The sequence below is a fragment of the Gopherus flavomarginatus genome, chromosome 5, assembly GCF_025201925.1.
Source record: "Gopherus flavomarginatus isolate rGopFla2 chromosome 5, rGopFla2.mat.asm, whole genome shotgun sequence".
NCBI lineage: Eukaryota > Metazoa > Chordata > Testudines > Testudinidae > Gopherus > Gopherus flavomarginatus.
The window spans coordinates 72,513,726-72,527,363 of NC_066621.1; the positions used below are offsets into that span (position 1 = coordinate 72,513,726).

Below are 13,638 nucleotides of genomic sequence, written 5' to 3' on the forward strand. Positions count from 1 at the left end.
TAAGACTCCAGTCCTAAATGTTTACAATGGCTTTTTAAAAAAAAAAAAAAAACAATCCACAAAAGAGTTGCTTTTCAGCACTGTGGAGTATGAGTCAGCTGCATAGCTCAGTCTATATTTGGTAAGAGTAAGCTGCAGAAAAGATTCCCCTCCCTTTTCTCTGGAGGAAGCTGCCACTTGAGAGTGCTCATTAGATACTGAACTAACTGCTAGGTTGTATTACAGACCTCTAATGGTTTAATATGAAAGATTAGACACAGATTGGCTGGGGAGCCTTCAAAGTATGTAACAGCAAACCTTTCAAACATCTGGAAATTCTCATCACACATGCCCATACCCTTGTCTCCCACCACACTCATGCAAAAACACTCTCCTGAAAAGCCTCAAATATATTTTCTCTTGAGGTGTATTCAGATTCCACCCCTCCCCCCCCCAAACAGGGGGAACAATACACCACCATCAAATACAACTTTATTTTGTACAAGCTGACAGCATTCCACCCTTCAGCTTCATTTAGATATCTGTCAGTCATTCATAACCTTCAAGTGCTATTTAAATGGTAGAAATCTCCCAGGAAAGGCTGGTGGCCCTTTGGGAGCTCTGATGGAAAAGTCAAATATGAATTTTACATTCCCCTCCCCCACCCCACCCCACCCCCGCTCATTGATCTGTGATGACTTACTAGAGGGTTTGAAAAATCCACGTATCAGGGCAAGAAAGAAGTTTTCCTGGACTACTAGCATGGGAACTAATGCTATTGAGCTCTGCAGCATCTAAGTCTTTTGGGTTGTGTTTTTTTTAAATAAGTTTCTAGCCCTTATGGCTGCAAAGATAACCATCCATATTTGAATCACTTTCACATAAAAACCGACAGCTCCAATGTGTTTCTGCTGCTGCCTGGTCTCATTAATTTTAACGGCTGCACTTTTGAACTCTCCGCCTACTAATGAAATGGCTACGCATCAGATCAATTTTGCTATGCTGATCACTGAGAAAACTATGAACTCTACCCACCACCACGGGACCTGGAGACAAACTTTTTTTTTCTTTTTTTATCGTGGCTACTATGTGTCAGGTAAATTTTTCAAGTCCTGTAAATAAGCACACTGAATTTCAAAGCCTAGTTCAATAGGCACTTGAATGAATGAACTGTCCACAAGCAGATCATATTTTATACAGATTTCTTCATTATTAGAAATTGTGCAATTAATGTTGTTTTGCTGATTCTTCATAGCAAATATACAATCATTATTCAACATAACTCACATAGTGTTGTTTCTGTTCCTTCATTTGATAACTTAATGTTTGCAAAGTATACTTCTGCATCTTCTCAAGACAAATTCCTTTTCATTACAAAATAAATTCTGTTTCTTGATTAAACAAATCTTGTCTATGGGTCTGTAATTTGCTTCCAGAGAACATTCATCCAAACAAAATTTTGCTCAAATCGATGTTAATGAAAGTCAAATGAAAATGTATGTACAAACATGTCACCCAACTAAAGTTACTTGGCAATTAATAAACTCAAATTAACAATCGCTAGGTTAGACAAACTAAGGCCTATTTCTGCTCATCTCACACATGAATAAGGATAAGATTACGTCATGGAGGTCACAAGTTGTGGATTCTGTGACTTCCAGATACCTCCATGACATTTTCCGCCTCAGCCCCGAGGCAGCAGGGTTACAGCTGTCAGCCAGTGGGGGAAGCTACCAGCAGGGCCACCCAGAGGATTCAGGGGGCCTGGGGTCTTCCTGCCACCAAATTGTCACCGAAGACCCGGCACTTCAGTGGCGGGTCCTGGGGCGGAAGGACCCCACCACCACCGAATTGCAGCCTAAGACCCGGAGTGGAAGAAGCTCCGGGGCCCCCAGAGCGAGTGAAGGATACCCCTCCAGGGGCCCCAAAAAACTCTCGTGGGGGCCCCTGCAGGGCCGGAAGCTTGGGGCAAATTGCCCCAATTGCCCCCCCCCCTGCGCTGGGTGGCCCTGGCTACCAGCCACCATGGGCAGCTCCTGCACCTCTCATCCACTGTGGGCAGTGGGTGCTAGACCCTCCCTTGCAGCAGTGCTTGGGCTCTCACCCCCCCTCCCTCACCTTAGGCGTCTGTCATCCCTCCTCAAACCCTCCCCTTATTTTTAGTACAAGTTACACACAGGTCAGAGGCTTCTGTGAAGTTTTGTTTATTGCCTGAGACCTGTCTGTGACTCTTACTAAAAATAACCATGACAAAATCTTAACCTTACACATGAGTTCTGCCACTGAAGTCAGTGAGACTGCTTGCACATGTAATACAAGGATAATTTGGCCTGTTTACTGGTGAGCTACAATACTTAAAAATTATCTATCATCATGTGCACATAACATAAAGCTAACAAAAAGCACACAGAGAAGGCTTTAAGACTAGAAATGTATCATTACTTATAAACATTTTGCATATTAGAAATACACACTGTGCAACATCTTGGTAAAAGGCATATCATATCAATACATAATTTCCCTATGCAAAATGGTTATAAAATTGTAACGTTCAGTGCAGGGCTCTCTTGGATCTGGTATATGTGTATTGTGTTCGATTAAATTATAGAACTATAATAATAAAACTACTGTAATAAGTCCCATTAAAATGAATGATGGTGCTAACCATAAGTATTATATACCATGTAATTTGGTGTAATTATGAACAGCTTAAAAGCAATTACTGTATATATTCTATAGCTTCTTTTCAAGTGTAAATAAATGCTGGTTTTTAAACTTTTAAAACAATTCTAATTAGTCCAGAGTTTGGGCTAACATTATGCTTGAATGTATTTTTATAGATTAAGACTTTTTTAGTTGAAGAAAAAGATTTAAACAGCCTAAACTGTTCACCACGTTCCTCTCTTACCCTTTCCTTTTCACACTCCCCCTTCTGGACTAACAGTCCAATCCTAATGTAGTCAATAGAAGTTTCCCCCAAACAAGAACTGCAATGGCTCTAAGTTTATCTGCCTAATGTATTCAAAACTGGGGCTATTTTAAACCATGTTACAAGCAAACCCTATGGAACTGAATGCTAGTTTTCCCTGATTACTTCCAACAAAAATCCTAAAGAGAACAACCGTATAAAAGATAAATATTGACATTTGGGCACCGTATTATGGTTTTGAAAATCCATTTTAATACCTTTAAGTGTTAAGGCTGTTCCAAGGTTGTAAGAGCCACTAAGTATGCTAGAATACACAAGGTATTTTTTCCTGTAAAAGAAACTCTGAAATAAAAATGACTAACAAGTCCCTTGAACTCAAACATCACTATATACTTAACCCTGATTTTAAGTCCTGATTCAGCAAAGCACATACTTAAAGTTAACATTATGTGTGCTTTTAAAAGCTCTGAACAGGGATGGACTAAAACCTAGGCCTAAACTTTAAGTAGGTGTTTAACTGCTTTGCTGAACTGGGGACTTGGTAATTAAGGTCAAATTTTTCAAACATGGGTGTCAAAGCTTAGCATGCAATCCATTTTACACCTGAATTAGAAAAGCTGTTCCTCACTACACCACACAAAGCAAGAGAGCATATGGTTTACAGCGCGGCTTCAGGTACTAGTGCTCCAAGCGCGTGCCTGGAGCAGCAAAGTGCGGGGGGGCCCTGCCGGTCCCTGCGAGGGCAACAGTCAGGCAGCCTTCGGCGGCACACCTGCAGGAGGTCTGCTGGTCCCACGGATTCAGCAGCAGGTACGTCGAAGCCGCGGGACCGGCAGACTTCCCGCAGGCAAGCCGCTGAATCCGCAGGACCGGGGACCCTCCTGGAGGCGCACCGTCAAAGACTGCCTGACTGCCGTGCTTGGGAAGGCAAAAAAGATAGAGCCGCCCCTGATGGTTTAGGCCCCACTCCTGCAATATGTTCCAAAAGGATGGTTCCTGCACTGACACATGCATAGCCCACTACAGGATTGGGCTTTAATCACTGAAAATTGACTACTCTAAATGTTTAAGATGTGCAGCAATAACTATACTCCACAGGTTGGTAAAAGGTCAAATTTCAATTGATTCTGATTCCCTTTGTTTTTCTAAGGGAACCATTTCACTGTTAGAAAATGCTGGCAATTAAATTAACAGGTTTTTCATTTAGATCGGATCAGCTCTAAACAATCCAATCTGAATTCAAGCAAAGTGGATGCAACCCTAAAATAAAATATTATGAAAGAGCTGCCTTCCAAATGAACAGATCTAATCTCAGTGGAACTCAGTGTTGCCCGTTCTCATTTATCACAAGTCTTGTGGTATGTGGTGTTTCTCTTCATTCCCCAACTGCCGGAATCCTGGGATTATGTGAGAAAATCAACTTTCATTTTTTAAAAATACATACATTTCTAACCTCATGGTTGAATAGAAAATATGGCCTGTGTGCTCTAAAGGCTCTAAGGCAAAGATAAATTAACAACTCAAAAGGCATTATTTTTTTTGTTTAAATCTCATGAGTTTTGAATAATCTTGTGATTGTTAGACCTGACTCTTGATTTTGACTGCCTGATCTTGACAAAACTGGGAACAGTAAGAAAATTATCTTGTCTGCCTTTTTTCTTCAGATACTGTCATCAGACTGTTGGATGTTGATGGGAAATTACAATATGTCTCCATGGAAATCAAAGTTTAAACCAGAATTAACTGAGAGCATGATCCAATAGCTACTGAAGTGAGTGGGAGTCTTTCCATTGACTTCAATGAGCACTGGATTGGGTGCTAAAATGTATTAAAATAAAGGGGCCACATTAGAGTAAATTAGCACAACTCTATTGACTTTAGTGGAACTATACCAATGTCCAACAGAAAAGAATTTGGCTCAATTGCTCCGTGTTATGCACTGTCAGGCTGGATATCCAGCCTAACTTCTGGCCTGCTCCCTCATCTCCCATGATACCAAAGGCATCATGTAGACATATCTGAGCTAGCTTTGATCTAGTGGGCCTATGTCACAGTCCATGCTGCTACAACTACACTGCTATTCTAGTTAGCTTTGATCTAGCTAGAAACATTTTCTAATTACAGTGCAGTCATACTCTAAAGACCCTAATTTCTACACTAGAAATTAGATCAGTCTGACTGTTGCTCAGTGATGTGTGAAAAATTCACACCCCACTGAGCAATGCAATTAAATCAGCTGGTGTACACAGTGCTAGGTGGATGGGAGAATTCTCTCATCAACTAGCTACTGCCTCTTTTGGGGGGGAGGGTGGATTACCTACAACTATGGGAGATCCCCTCCTGTTGTTGTAGATTAGTGTTTTCACTTATGCACTATAGCAGTGCAGCTACCCTGCTACAGCATTTTAAGTGTAGAGAAGTCCTAAGAGTACTCAAGAGCTAGTACATTCAGGGTATGGCTACATCTGGAATTTCAAAGCGCTGCCCCGGCAGCGCTGCGGGAGCGCTGCCGCGGCAGCGCTTTGAAGTGTGAGTGTAGTCAGAGCAGCAGCGCTGGGAGAGAGCTCTCCCAGCGCTGCATGTAAACCACATCCCTTACGGGTGTAGCGTGCAGCGCTGGGAGCCGCGCTCCCAGCGCTGCTGCCCTGATTACACTGACGCTTTACAGCGCTGTATCTTGCAGCGCCCAGGGGGGTGTTTTTTCACACCCCAGTTGCAGCGCTGTAAAGTGTGAGTGTAGCCAAGGCCTCAGACTTCATAAAAGGCAAGGGAGTGACACTTTCCAAATCCAATTAAAAAATTAACCAAGGAAAATAAATTCACATGTGAACAGAGACATCCAAATCCAGGACTGAATGCCATAGAAATTTATTTTTGAATTGTTGTAATTTTTCTGATAACTTTAAATTTAATACACAATCCAGTTCTGGCCAAAAAACTGAATGAAAGTTTTACCTCGTGCAACTTTCCTTTTCCTGAAACAATGGTTTTACATGGAAAGTGCTCCATTTGTAACTTATAAGTCTATAATTCATACATGCTGTAGAATTAATAACTTCAACTGGCATTATCTAAACTGCATTTAGACCATGATTTAGCACAGCATACAAGTATGTGCTTAAATTTAAGCATGTATTTAAATCCCACTGAAGTCACGCTTTAGTGATGTGCTGAACAGATTGATTTAACCCTATGTTTAAAGTTAAGCATGCGCTTAGGTGCTGTGCCAAGTCAGGGAGCAGATTTCCACAATACTTAAATGTGTGTTTGAAATGGGGCTACAGATTAATTTTCTCATTAAATGCACTAAAACACTTATCATATGTATTTGCATTTATATAAGCCAGTAATATTTAAGTTAGCTGGGTCCAGTTCCAAATTGTAAGCTTTCCTACTACAAACAACACTGACTTTTTTTGTTAAAATATAGTTGTCCTTGTGGTTAGCCAAAATGTTTTTAAGTTGTTCATCTACTTTTGACACACGCAGCTACATATCCGCTTTTCTATTAACTAAATCCCATCCACAGATAACATGTTTTCTGACTTTAAGGAGTTTTTCTATGTTGTCTCATAAACATATTTTCTGAACTGTTTTCCAAACTACTACAAGCTTGTTTTTCAACACATAAGGGTAATTTTTCAAACATTGTTCAGGTTAATAAATCTTCCCATTTTAGTTCAAATCCTCCTAGAACAGGGTATCCTGTTCAGTTCTTCTATATGTGGACAAGAAATTATTACACCTATCACTTCAGTAATTGAAGTTTACTGTAGTACGGAATACAGAATATTCTAATTTCATTATTCCAGTGTAAATCTAAGTAATTAAACTGAAATAAGTGGAGTTTACTCTGGATTAAATGAGATCAGAATATGGCCCCGAATGATGATGAGTTATCAAACTACAATAACACATTACAAGTGCACTCAGAAAACATTAGCGACTGCAGTCATTTTGTTACTTTTCTTTCTCAGATATGAAAAGACAAATAAGATAAGAAGCAATATAAATAAGTGTCCTGGAATTTAGGTTATTACTGTCAAGAAATTCTTAGTGTTGCATTAATTATTCTGAGTTCAAACTGTATATATATGGTTTATGCAAGTTCTTTTTTCAAAATACAAAAAACTACTGATGGAAAGCACTACACTCTGCAACATGGCACAGAAGTGTATACCAGCTTTCTGATGGTCCAGAGCCTTGGGCTATCCTCCACAACAATGCTACCTTTATCATTAATTTTTTATGTAAAAAACAAAGGAGAAAGCTAGCTAATAGCAGAGAAATATTCCTAGCCAAAGCCAAGTGTCTCCTGCCTTTTATTATTAGTTTCAGATTTCCCAAGTAATGTCTGACATGCCTTTAAATTTACCAGAATAGTAAGAAATAAAATTCTTCAGTAAAAAACTTCATATCACACCCATGAAGATAGGGGATCATTACCCTCTTTTTTTTTTTTTTTGTGGTAAAACCACAGGAGCGAGGCAAGGAAGTCTAGGAAACTCTCAGTTTCCTTGAAGTGTTATACTCCAAACCTTCTCCTTTGAGGGGGACTTTCAAATCCAAAGATAGGAAGCTTCAGCTCCAGGTGGACCTGTGACTTTCCTCCCCTTATGCTATCATTGCTGTCCCACTACTCAAGAGCCTGAAGGGATTGCAGTTGTACAACAAGTGCAAAGTCACATTAACTCCTATACAAATATGAACCAGCCTTGGAGGAAAATATGCTCCAGTTGATCACTTTGCTTTGCCCCTTCTGACCGACAGCCTTTTCCATACAAGGCATACAGTTGAGGGGTTTTATACTGCCACTCATCACTGTAGTATCTGAATACCTATAGTATGGAAAAGCTTCTACATGCTCGCTGGGAAGCTATTATCATGAGTAATTGTATTAGAATAGCACCTACAGAATCCAATCAAGGATCAGAGTCCCTTTGTGCTAGGCATTGTAAAAATATATTTTGGTCTTAGCTCCGAGGAGCCGAGAAGTAGTCTTTACTGTAGAGCCTATTCTGCAGAGCTGTTGCCCCAATCAACCCAGACCCACTTTCCACAATCTTTAATACAGCTTGGATGGCTTCTGTTCCCTTACACTTTTAATTAGAGCATATAACTCAAGATCTGTATTGCAGCACACCTAGAGAAAACATTAATCATTCATTGTTCTGAAGCGGAAGGACAATTTACATGACCTGAAAAAAAAATCAAAACTGATCTTATTCCCTGTTTGCTTCTTTATGAAGAAGGCTTGATAAGGTCTCTGTGTGTTTTGTTTGTTTGAAAAAGTGGGCAAGTGGTTTTGCTTAACTATTCCCTCAGAAGTACTAAGAGTGTGGTTAAACTTACTCGAAAAGTCACTGGAGATCTTAAACTGTCAATATTTACAGGTTTTATCAGAGAGGTGAGTGTGCTGATTATTTTTTAAATAAAGGCCTTGTATTTGTTCTCAGACAATCAAACAAAGAGTCAAGCCAAAAATCTTTTCCCCTCTCAGGCCTTGCATATATTCAAAATTACAGAGGCACAACTAAGGTTTAATGTAGTTAAACTGGTGCAAAACCCTAAATTTGCTATAAACCAGGTTTAAATTAATTTGGTTTAACTCAATTACTTATAATAAAATAATACAAACCAGGTTTAAATTGAATTAAGCATCCACACCAGGTTTTGCACTTGTTTAACTCAACTGGTTTTTAAACACATTTTGAAGTTAAAATGGTGCAACTTTTGAATATTGATATGACCTCAGTTTCCAGTTTCCTAATTTGTGATGTTATAATCCTACTAGTCTTCCAGTTATCCAGAGTTCCAGGGGATCCAAGACCTACATTTCTAATCTTAAGACAAATGGGTGGAATCTTCCAGGCCTTCATCTGAGATTTTAGTTTTGCTACTCATCTTTATATATTGCAGTGTTTCTAATGTCACAGCATTTACTCCCTATGTAATTTCCTTACTGGTGAGCAGCTGTGGCTATTGATTAATAACTTGACATTTAGTACTGGACAAGTATATCCTGAATGTCCTCAACCCAAAAGAAGCTGTAACAAGGCCAATACTTGAGGCAAGAACTGTACTTTTCTGTGGTTGGAGAAAATACTTTTGGAGACATCATGACCTCAAACATTACCAGCTCTGATACAGTGGTGCTAGATGATTATGCATACGTTTAAAAAAAAATAAGAAGCAGTTTAGATTTACTATATGTTAACACTTTAAGAAACACTAAAACCCAACCCTAGAAAATTGTCTAGGAATCTGATGGTTACAAGTTGCTTTGCAAATGTGTGAAAAAATAAAGCAATGAAAGGATTCACCATAATCTAAATCAATTTTGCCAAAAAAAAGTTTCTAAAATATGTATATAACAGTTTCTCATTTGTAACATTTGCTATGTCATTCTTTATATGATCGTGGAAACTTAAAACTAGCAGGAAAACTAGCTTCTCCTTACATTCTCTGTTTATGACTAATAAAAAAACATAAAGGAGACATACAGGTAAAAATGAATGCAATAAGGTTATTCCCAAAACAGTGTGTACTTTGTAAATATTAATCTTTCCTTTTACTCATGAGGAAAACTTCATCTCAGACTACTACAGAAAAACAACTAGTTGGAATATGTTATGAGGTTCTTTAGTAGGTCAGTTTTAGGCACAACTTATGAATTTCAGTGCTTAGGTAATGTGGGGGAAAAACAAGTCAGGCAAAACTCCGCACATGGCTCTGATAAGGTTCTGCTGATGAGCAGGCTCAAATACCCCCACTCCTTCCAGTACCATCAAATGTGAATATGGGCAAATATTCAGTGGGCATGAGCTTCAGAATGCCCAAACTCACTAGTGATATCTGAACTATGTACCCAGAAAAGCTGTCACTGCAAATAGCTACTGATAGATAATTTTCCATTTGATATTGCTCACTATCAAACTCCTTAAAAGCAATGCTGTCAAATGCTTGCCTTGAGGGCCAAAATTTGATTGATTTCAATACTTTGAATCTGATGGGGAAAATCCACTAGATTCTCAATAGGTGTTTTGGTTTTGTTGGTTTGTTTGTTTTTAGTCCTGTTTTGGGAATGTTTATGCACTCTGAAACAACATGAAACTAACAAACTCCGGTTTCAGAATTCCTCTCATATTAATCTGGAATACTGGGGCACAAACAATGGATCTCATCCTGCACCTACTAAAGTCAGTGGATATTTTCTATTATCTTGACTAAGAGTAGAAGCAGATCACTGTTCTAAGCAATAAGAAAGTTATGCTGTTAAACAATGGCATCCATGTTAATTTCAACTGCATTCAAAAAGAGAAAAAAAATTGTGGCCAATGCGATATGGCAAAAGCCTCCTTTCTCAAGCTGTTCAGAGGGTATTACAAAAAAAAAAATCAAAGGAGTTTTATTTAAAATATAAATATTCCTCCAGAGTTTTACATGGTCATTAGAGACCAGATTGTGAAGTAGATTGACAATATGCTTATGAAATGTAAAAAACATATCTCGGACACCTCTTTTTTAAAGGGAGGGCTTTTATCCTTCAAATGGGACTGGATATATAGGAAATTCCTCAAAGGAGTCATCCTTTGTTTTAATAAAAAGGGGGGAGTGTACACATACATACTCCAGGCACATGGAAATATCAGCTTCAGGATCGCAAATCATTACAGACCAGTGGTTTTCAAACTGGGGTCTGCATATTATGTCTAAGGGGGTCTTGGTCATTACCATGAAACAGTAGTTTTCAACCTGTGGTCCATGGACCCCAAGGGGATGTGGACCACGTATAAGATTTCCCAAGGGGTCTACATCACTATTTGAAATTTGTAGGGGTCTGCAAATTAAAAGAGGTTGAAAACCACTATCACAGACTAAGCCTGTCCCCACTGCCCCATCATTGTTCAAGTCAGAGGGCTTCTCTGGGAGTCCACTCATTGGCACGACAAGGTCTATAGAAAGCAGGGCAAAGCACAGAGAGAGGGAAGCAGCAAGGGGGCTTCCCCAGGTACAGTTCTGCACCAGTGCAAAGAGCTGTATACCCTGGGTCTACTGAATCATAGTGTTAGGCACTGCAAGGGTCATCTAGTCTAACCCCCTGCCCAGATGCAGCATTTGTCGTGCCTAAAGCATTGAGTGTGCTACAAGCAGGACGGGCAAGGTGCAGTCTCCCACCTCTCAAGAGGGAAGGATGTGGGGAAGGCTCCAGCACAGGGGAAAAGGAGACGGCTCCCTAGGCTGGAGGATTGGGCCTTCCAGCAGCCCCTAAACTGCCTAGAGCACCCCCCGCCAACGCCTTATTCCCGTCCCTGGGAATCTCTCTGCCCAGGCCTGGGGGACTTAGGGTGACCAGATGTCCCACTCCCGATTTTATAGGGCCAGTTGCAATATTCGGAGCCTTTTCTTATATAGGTGCCTATTACCCCCCACCACCTGTCCCGATTTTTCTGCGGATCCCCCGCTGCTTCTGGCCCCGTGTCGGCACAAGCACCCGGCAGGGCAGCCAGGGCTCCCCCTGACCGCCCAGCGCCCCAGCTCCAGCCTCCTCCCACGCCCAGCCGCGCCTGCCCGCCGGCGGCACCGTTAGGTCCCTGGCCAGGCTCTCGGCCAGCCCAGGGAGGCTCCTAGGCCGCAGCCCGGGGAGGGAGCGATCCGGTCACTCTAGGTGGGGCGGCAGCCGGCCCGAGCCCGAGGCCACATGGCAGAACAAACAGCAGCGCCCACCCCGCGGCCGCGGGCACCTACCATCCGTGGCCAGCGACATCTCTATGAGGGTCTCGTTGTCCTTCCGCCCCAGCCTGTTCATGGCTGCTCCGCTCCCCGGACCCTGCTCTAGACTGAGACCCAGCCGCCCAAGTGCTGGAGCCAGGCGGGAGCACCCCGCGCCCCTTCCACTCCGCCCTGTCCCCTCCCTTCGCCAGCTGCCCCCGCTCCCGGAGGACGCCGGAACTCCGCGCCCGCCCGGGTTTCGGGTTACTGTGTCAGCTGGGAGGGGGCGCGAGCTGAGTCAGGGGCTGCGCCGGCGCTGGGCTTGGGTTGCCGGGGAGGAGGCTGCATGCGCAGTTCTCGCAGCTCCAGCTGGAGCGGGGGGGTCGGCAGCGGCGCCTGTTCCAGGGTGTGCCCGCAATGTTGCACGCTGCTGGTGATGGAGCCGGGATGCCCTTCCTTGCCCACACGCGGGCTCGTAATCACATCGGCTGTTTCCGCCCAAGAAACCAGTGTAGCGGCAGAAAACTGCTGGCTTTTTTCTTGGACCAAAATCTCCGTGTCGAGCTTCATGTTAGCAGAGAAAACGTGCCCTGAAATGTTAGTACCTAGAAAAGGAAAAAAAGGTGCATGGAGTGGTGCAGAGGTATCGAATATAGATCCGTGTTCACTACAACTGCTCAAAGCGAAACCAAACTAGCCAGTGAAAGAGAAGTAGTGGGACCACTTCAGGTGATTCTCCTTTGAAAGACTCCGAAAAGGGATCTTGAGAGGAGAGCCCTTTCAGTTTAAGTTTGTGCTATGTGTAAAGCCCAGCATGGAAGAAAGTTCAGAAATACTGATAGGAGAACTAGACAAGTATTCAAGGTTGGCTTTCTTGGCTGAGCAGGGGAATGTGGGGGCCATGCAATCAGAGAACAGAACAGATAAATACAGATCTGTCTGTTTTTCTCTGTCATACCATAGTGCTGCCCAAAAGTTGGCATCATACACCAGCTGTTACAGTTTGGTTTAGTCCCTTAGAGTGAATTTCCCCTTAGGGAGAATGAACACTATTGTAGGATTAAGCATGTGGCATATGTTTAGTATTAAACATTTATTATTCTTGGCTGCACCTATTAAGGAGGAGCAGACAACCAGACAGGAAACCCTATAACCTGCATGACTGTCACGCCTCTGAGTAATGTATATATGGTATTTGGGCTGTTTCTTTTATGCCAGATACTTCCCACACCAGATGATCTTGCAAATGGACTAATATGGAGTTTAGAAGCTAATAAAGGACTAAACCAGGGGTCAGCAACCTTTCAGATGTGGTTTGCCAAGTCTTCATTTATTTACTCTAATTTAAGGTTTCACATGCCAGTAATACATTTTAATGTTTTTAGAAGGTCTATTTCTATAAGTCTATAATATATAACTAAACTATTGTTAAGTATCAGAGGGGTAACCATGTTTATCTGGATCTGTAAAAGCAGCAAAGAGTCCTGTGGCACCTTATAGACTAACAGACATATTTTAGCATGAGCTTTCATGGGTGAACACCCACTTCGTCAGATGCATATAGTTGTATGTAAAGTAAATAAGGTTTTTTAAATGTTTAAGAAGCTTCATTTAAAATTAAATTAAAATGCAGAACCCCCTGGACTGGTGCCCAAGACCCGGGCAGTGTGAGTGCCACTGAAAATCAGTTCGCGTGCCGCCTTTGGCATGTGTGCCATAGGTTGCCTACCCCTGTATTATACAATGCCTTTATCTAATGCAGCACCTACAGTAAAGATTATATAGGAACTATCAGAACTGACTCTAAAAGAGATTTGTATTGCAATCAAACAGAATGCATTCCACCTGATAATACATCCCACAGTTCCCCCACTAAAATTTAATTATTCTTTTTGATGTTATCCACATTGACTTTACAGTATTCCAGACAGTGAATGGTCCAGTGAATGTGCAGAAGTAGAACTGAATGGGTAAAGTAAAAAATTGACTTTGTGATTACTTCAAATGCAGTGAATTTA

At 41.6% G+C, this 13,638-nt stretch overlaps 1 protein-coding gene across 6 annotated transcripts in view; it reads right to left on the minus strand.

Annotated features, from left to right (window-relative positions):
- The window catches only part of ANO5 (anoctamin 5), a 91,771-nt gene extending 79,799 nt beyond the window's left edge, over nucleotides 1-11,972 (minus strand). For 4 of the 6 annotated variants that reach the window (XM_050955286.1, XM_050955283.1, XM_050955284.1 and 1 more), the window contains exon 1: nucleotides 11,657-11,971. In XM_050955286.1, the coding sequence (XP_050811243.1) occupies nucleotides 11,657-11,717 (61 nt within the window). In that variant the 5' untranslated portion in view covers nucleotides 11,718-11,971. Of the gene's footprint in view, nucleotides 1-11,656 lie in introns of all 6 variants that reach the window. The other 2 variants (XM_050955285.1, XM_050955280.1) reach the window with 1 other exon arrangement.
- Nucleotides 11,973-13,638: the final 1,666 nt, after the last annotated feature.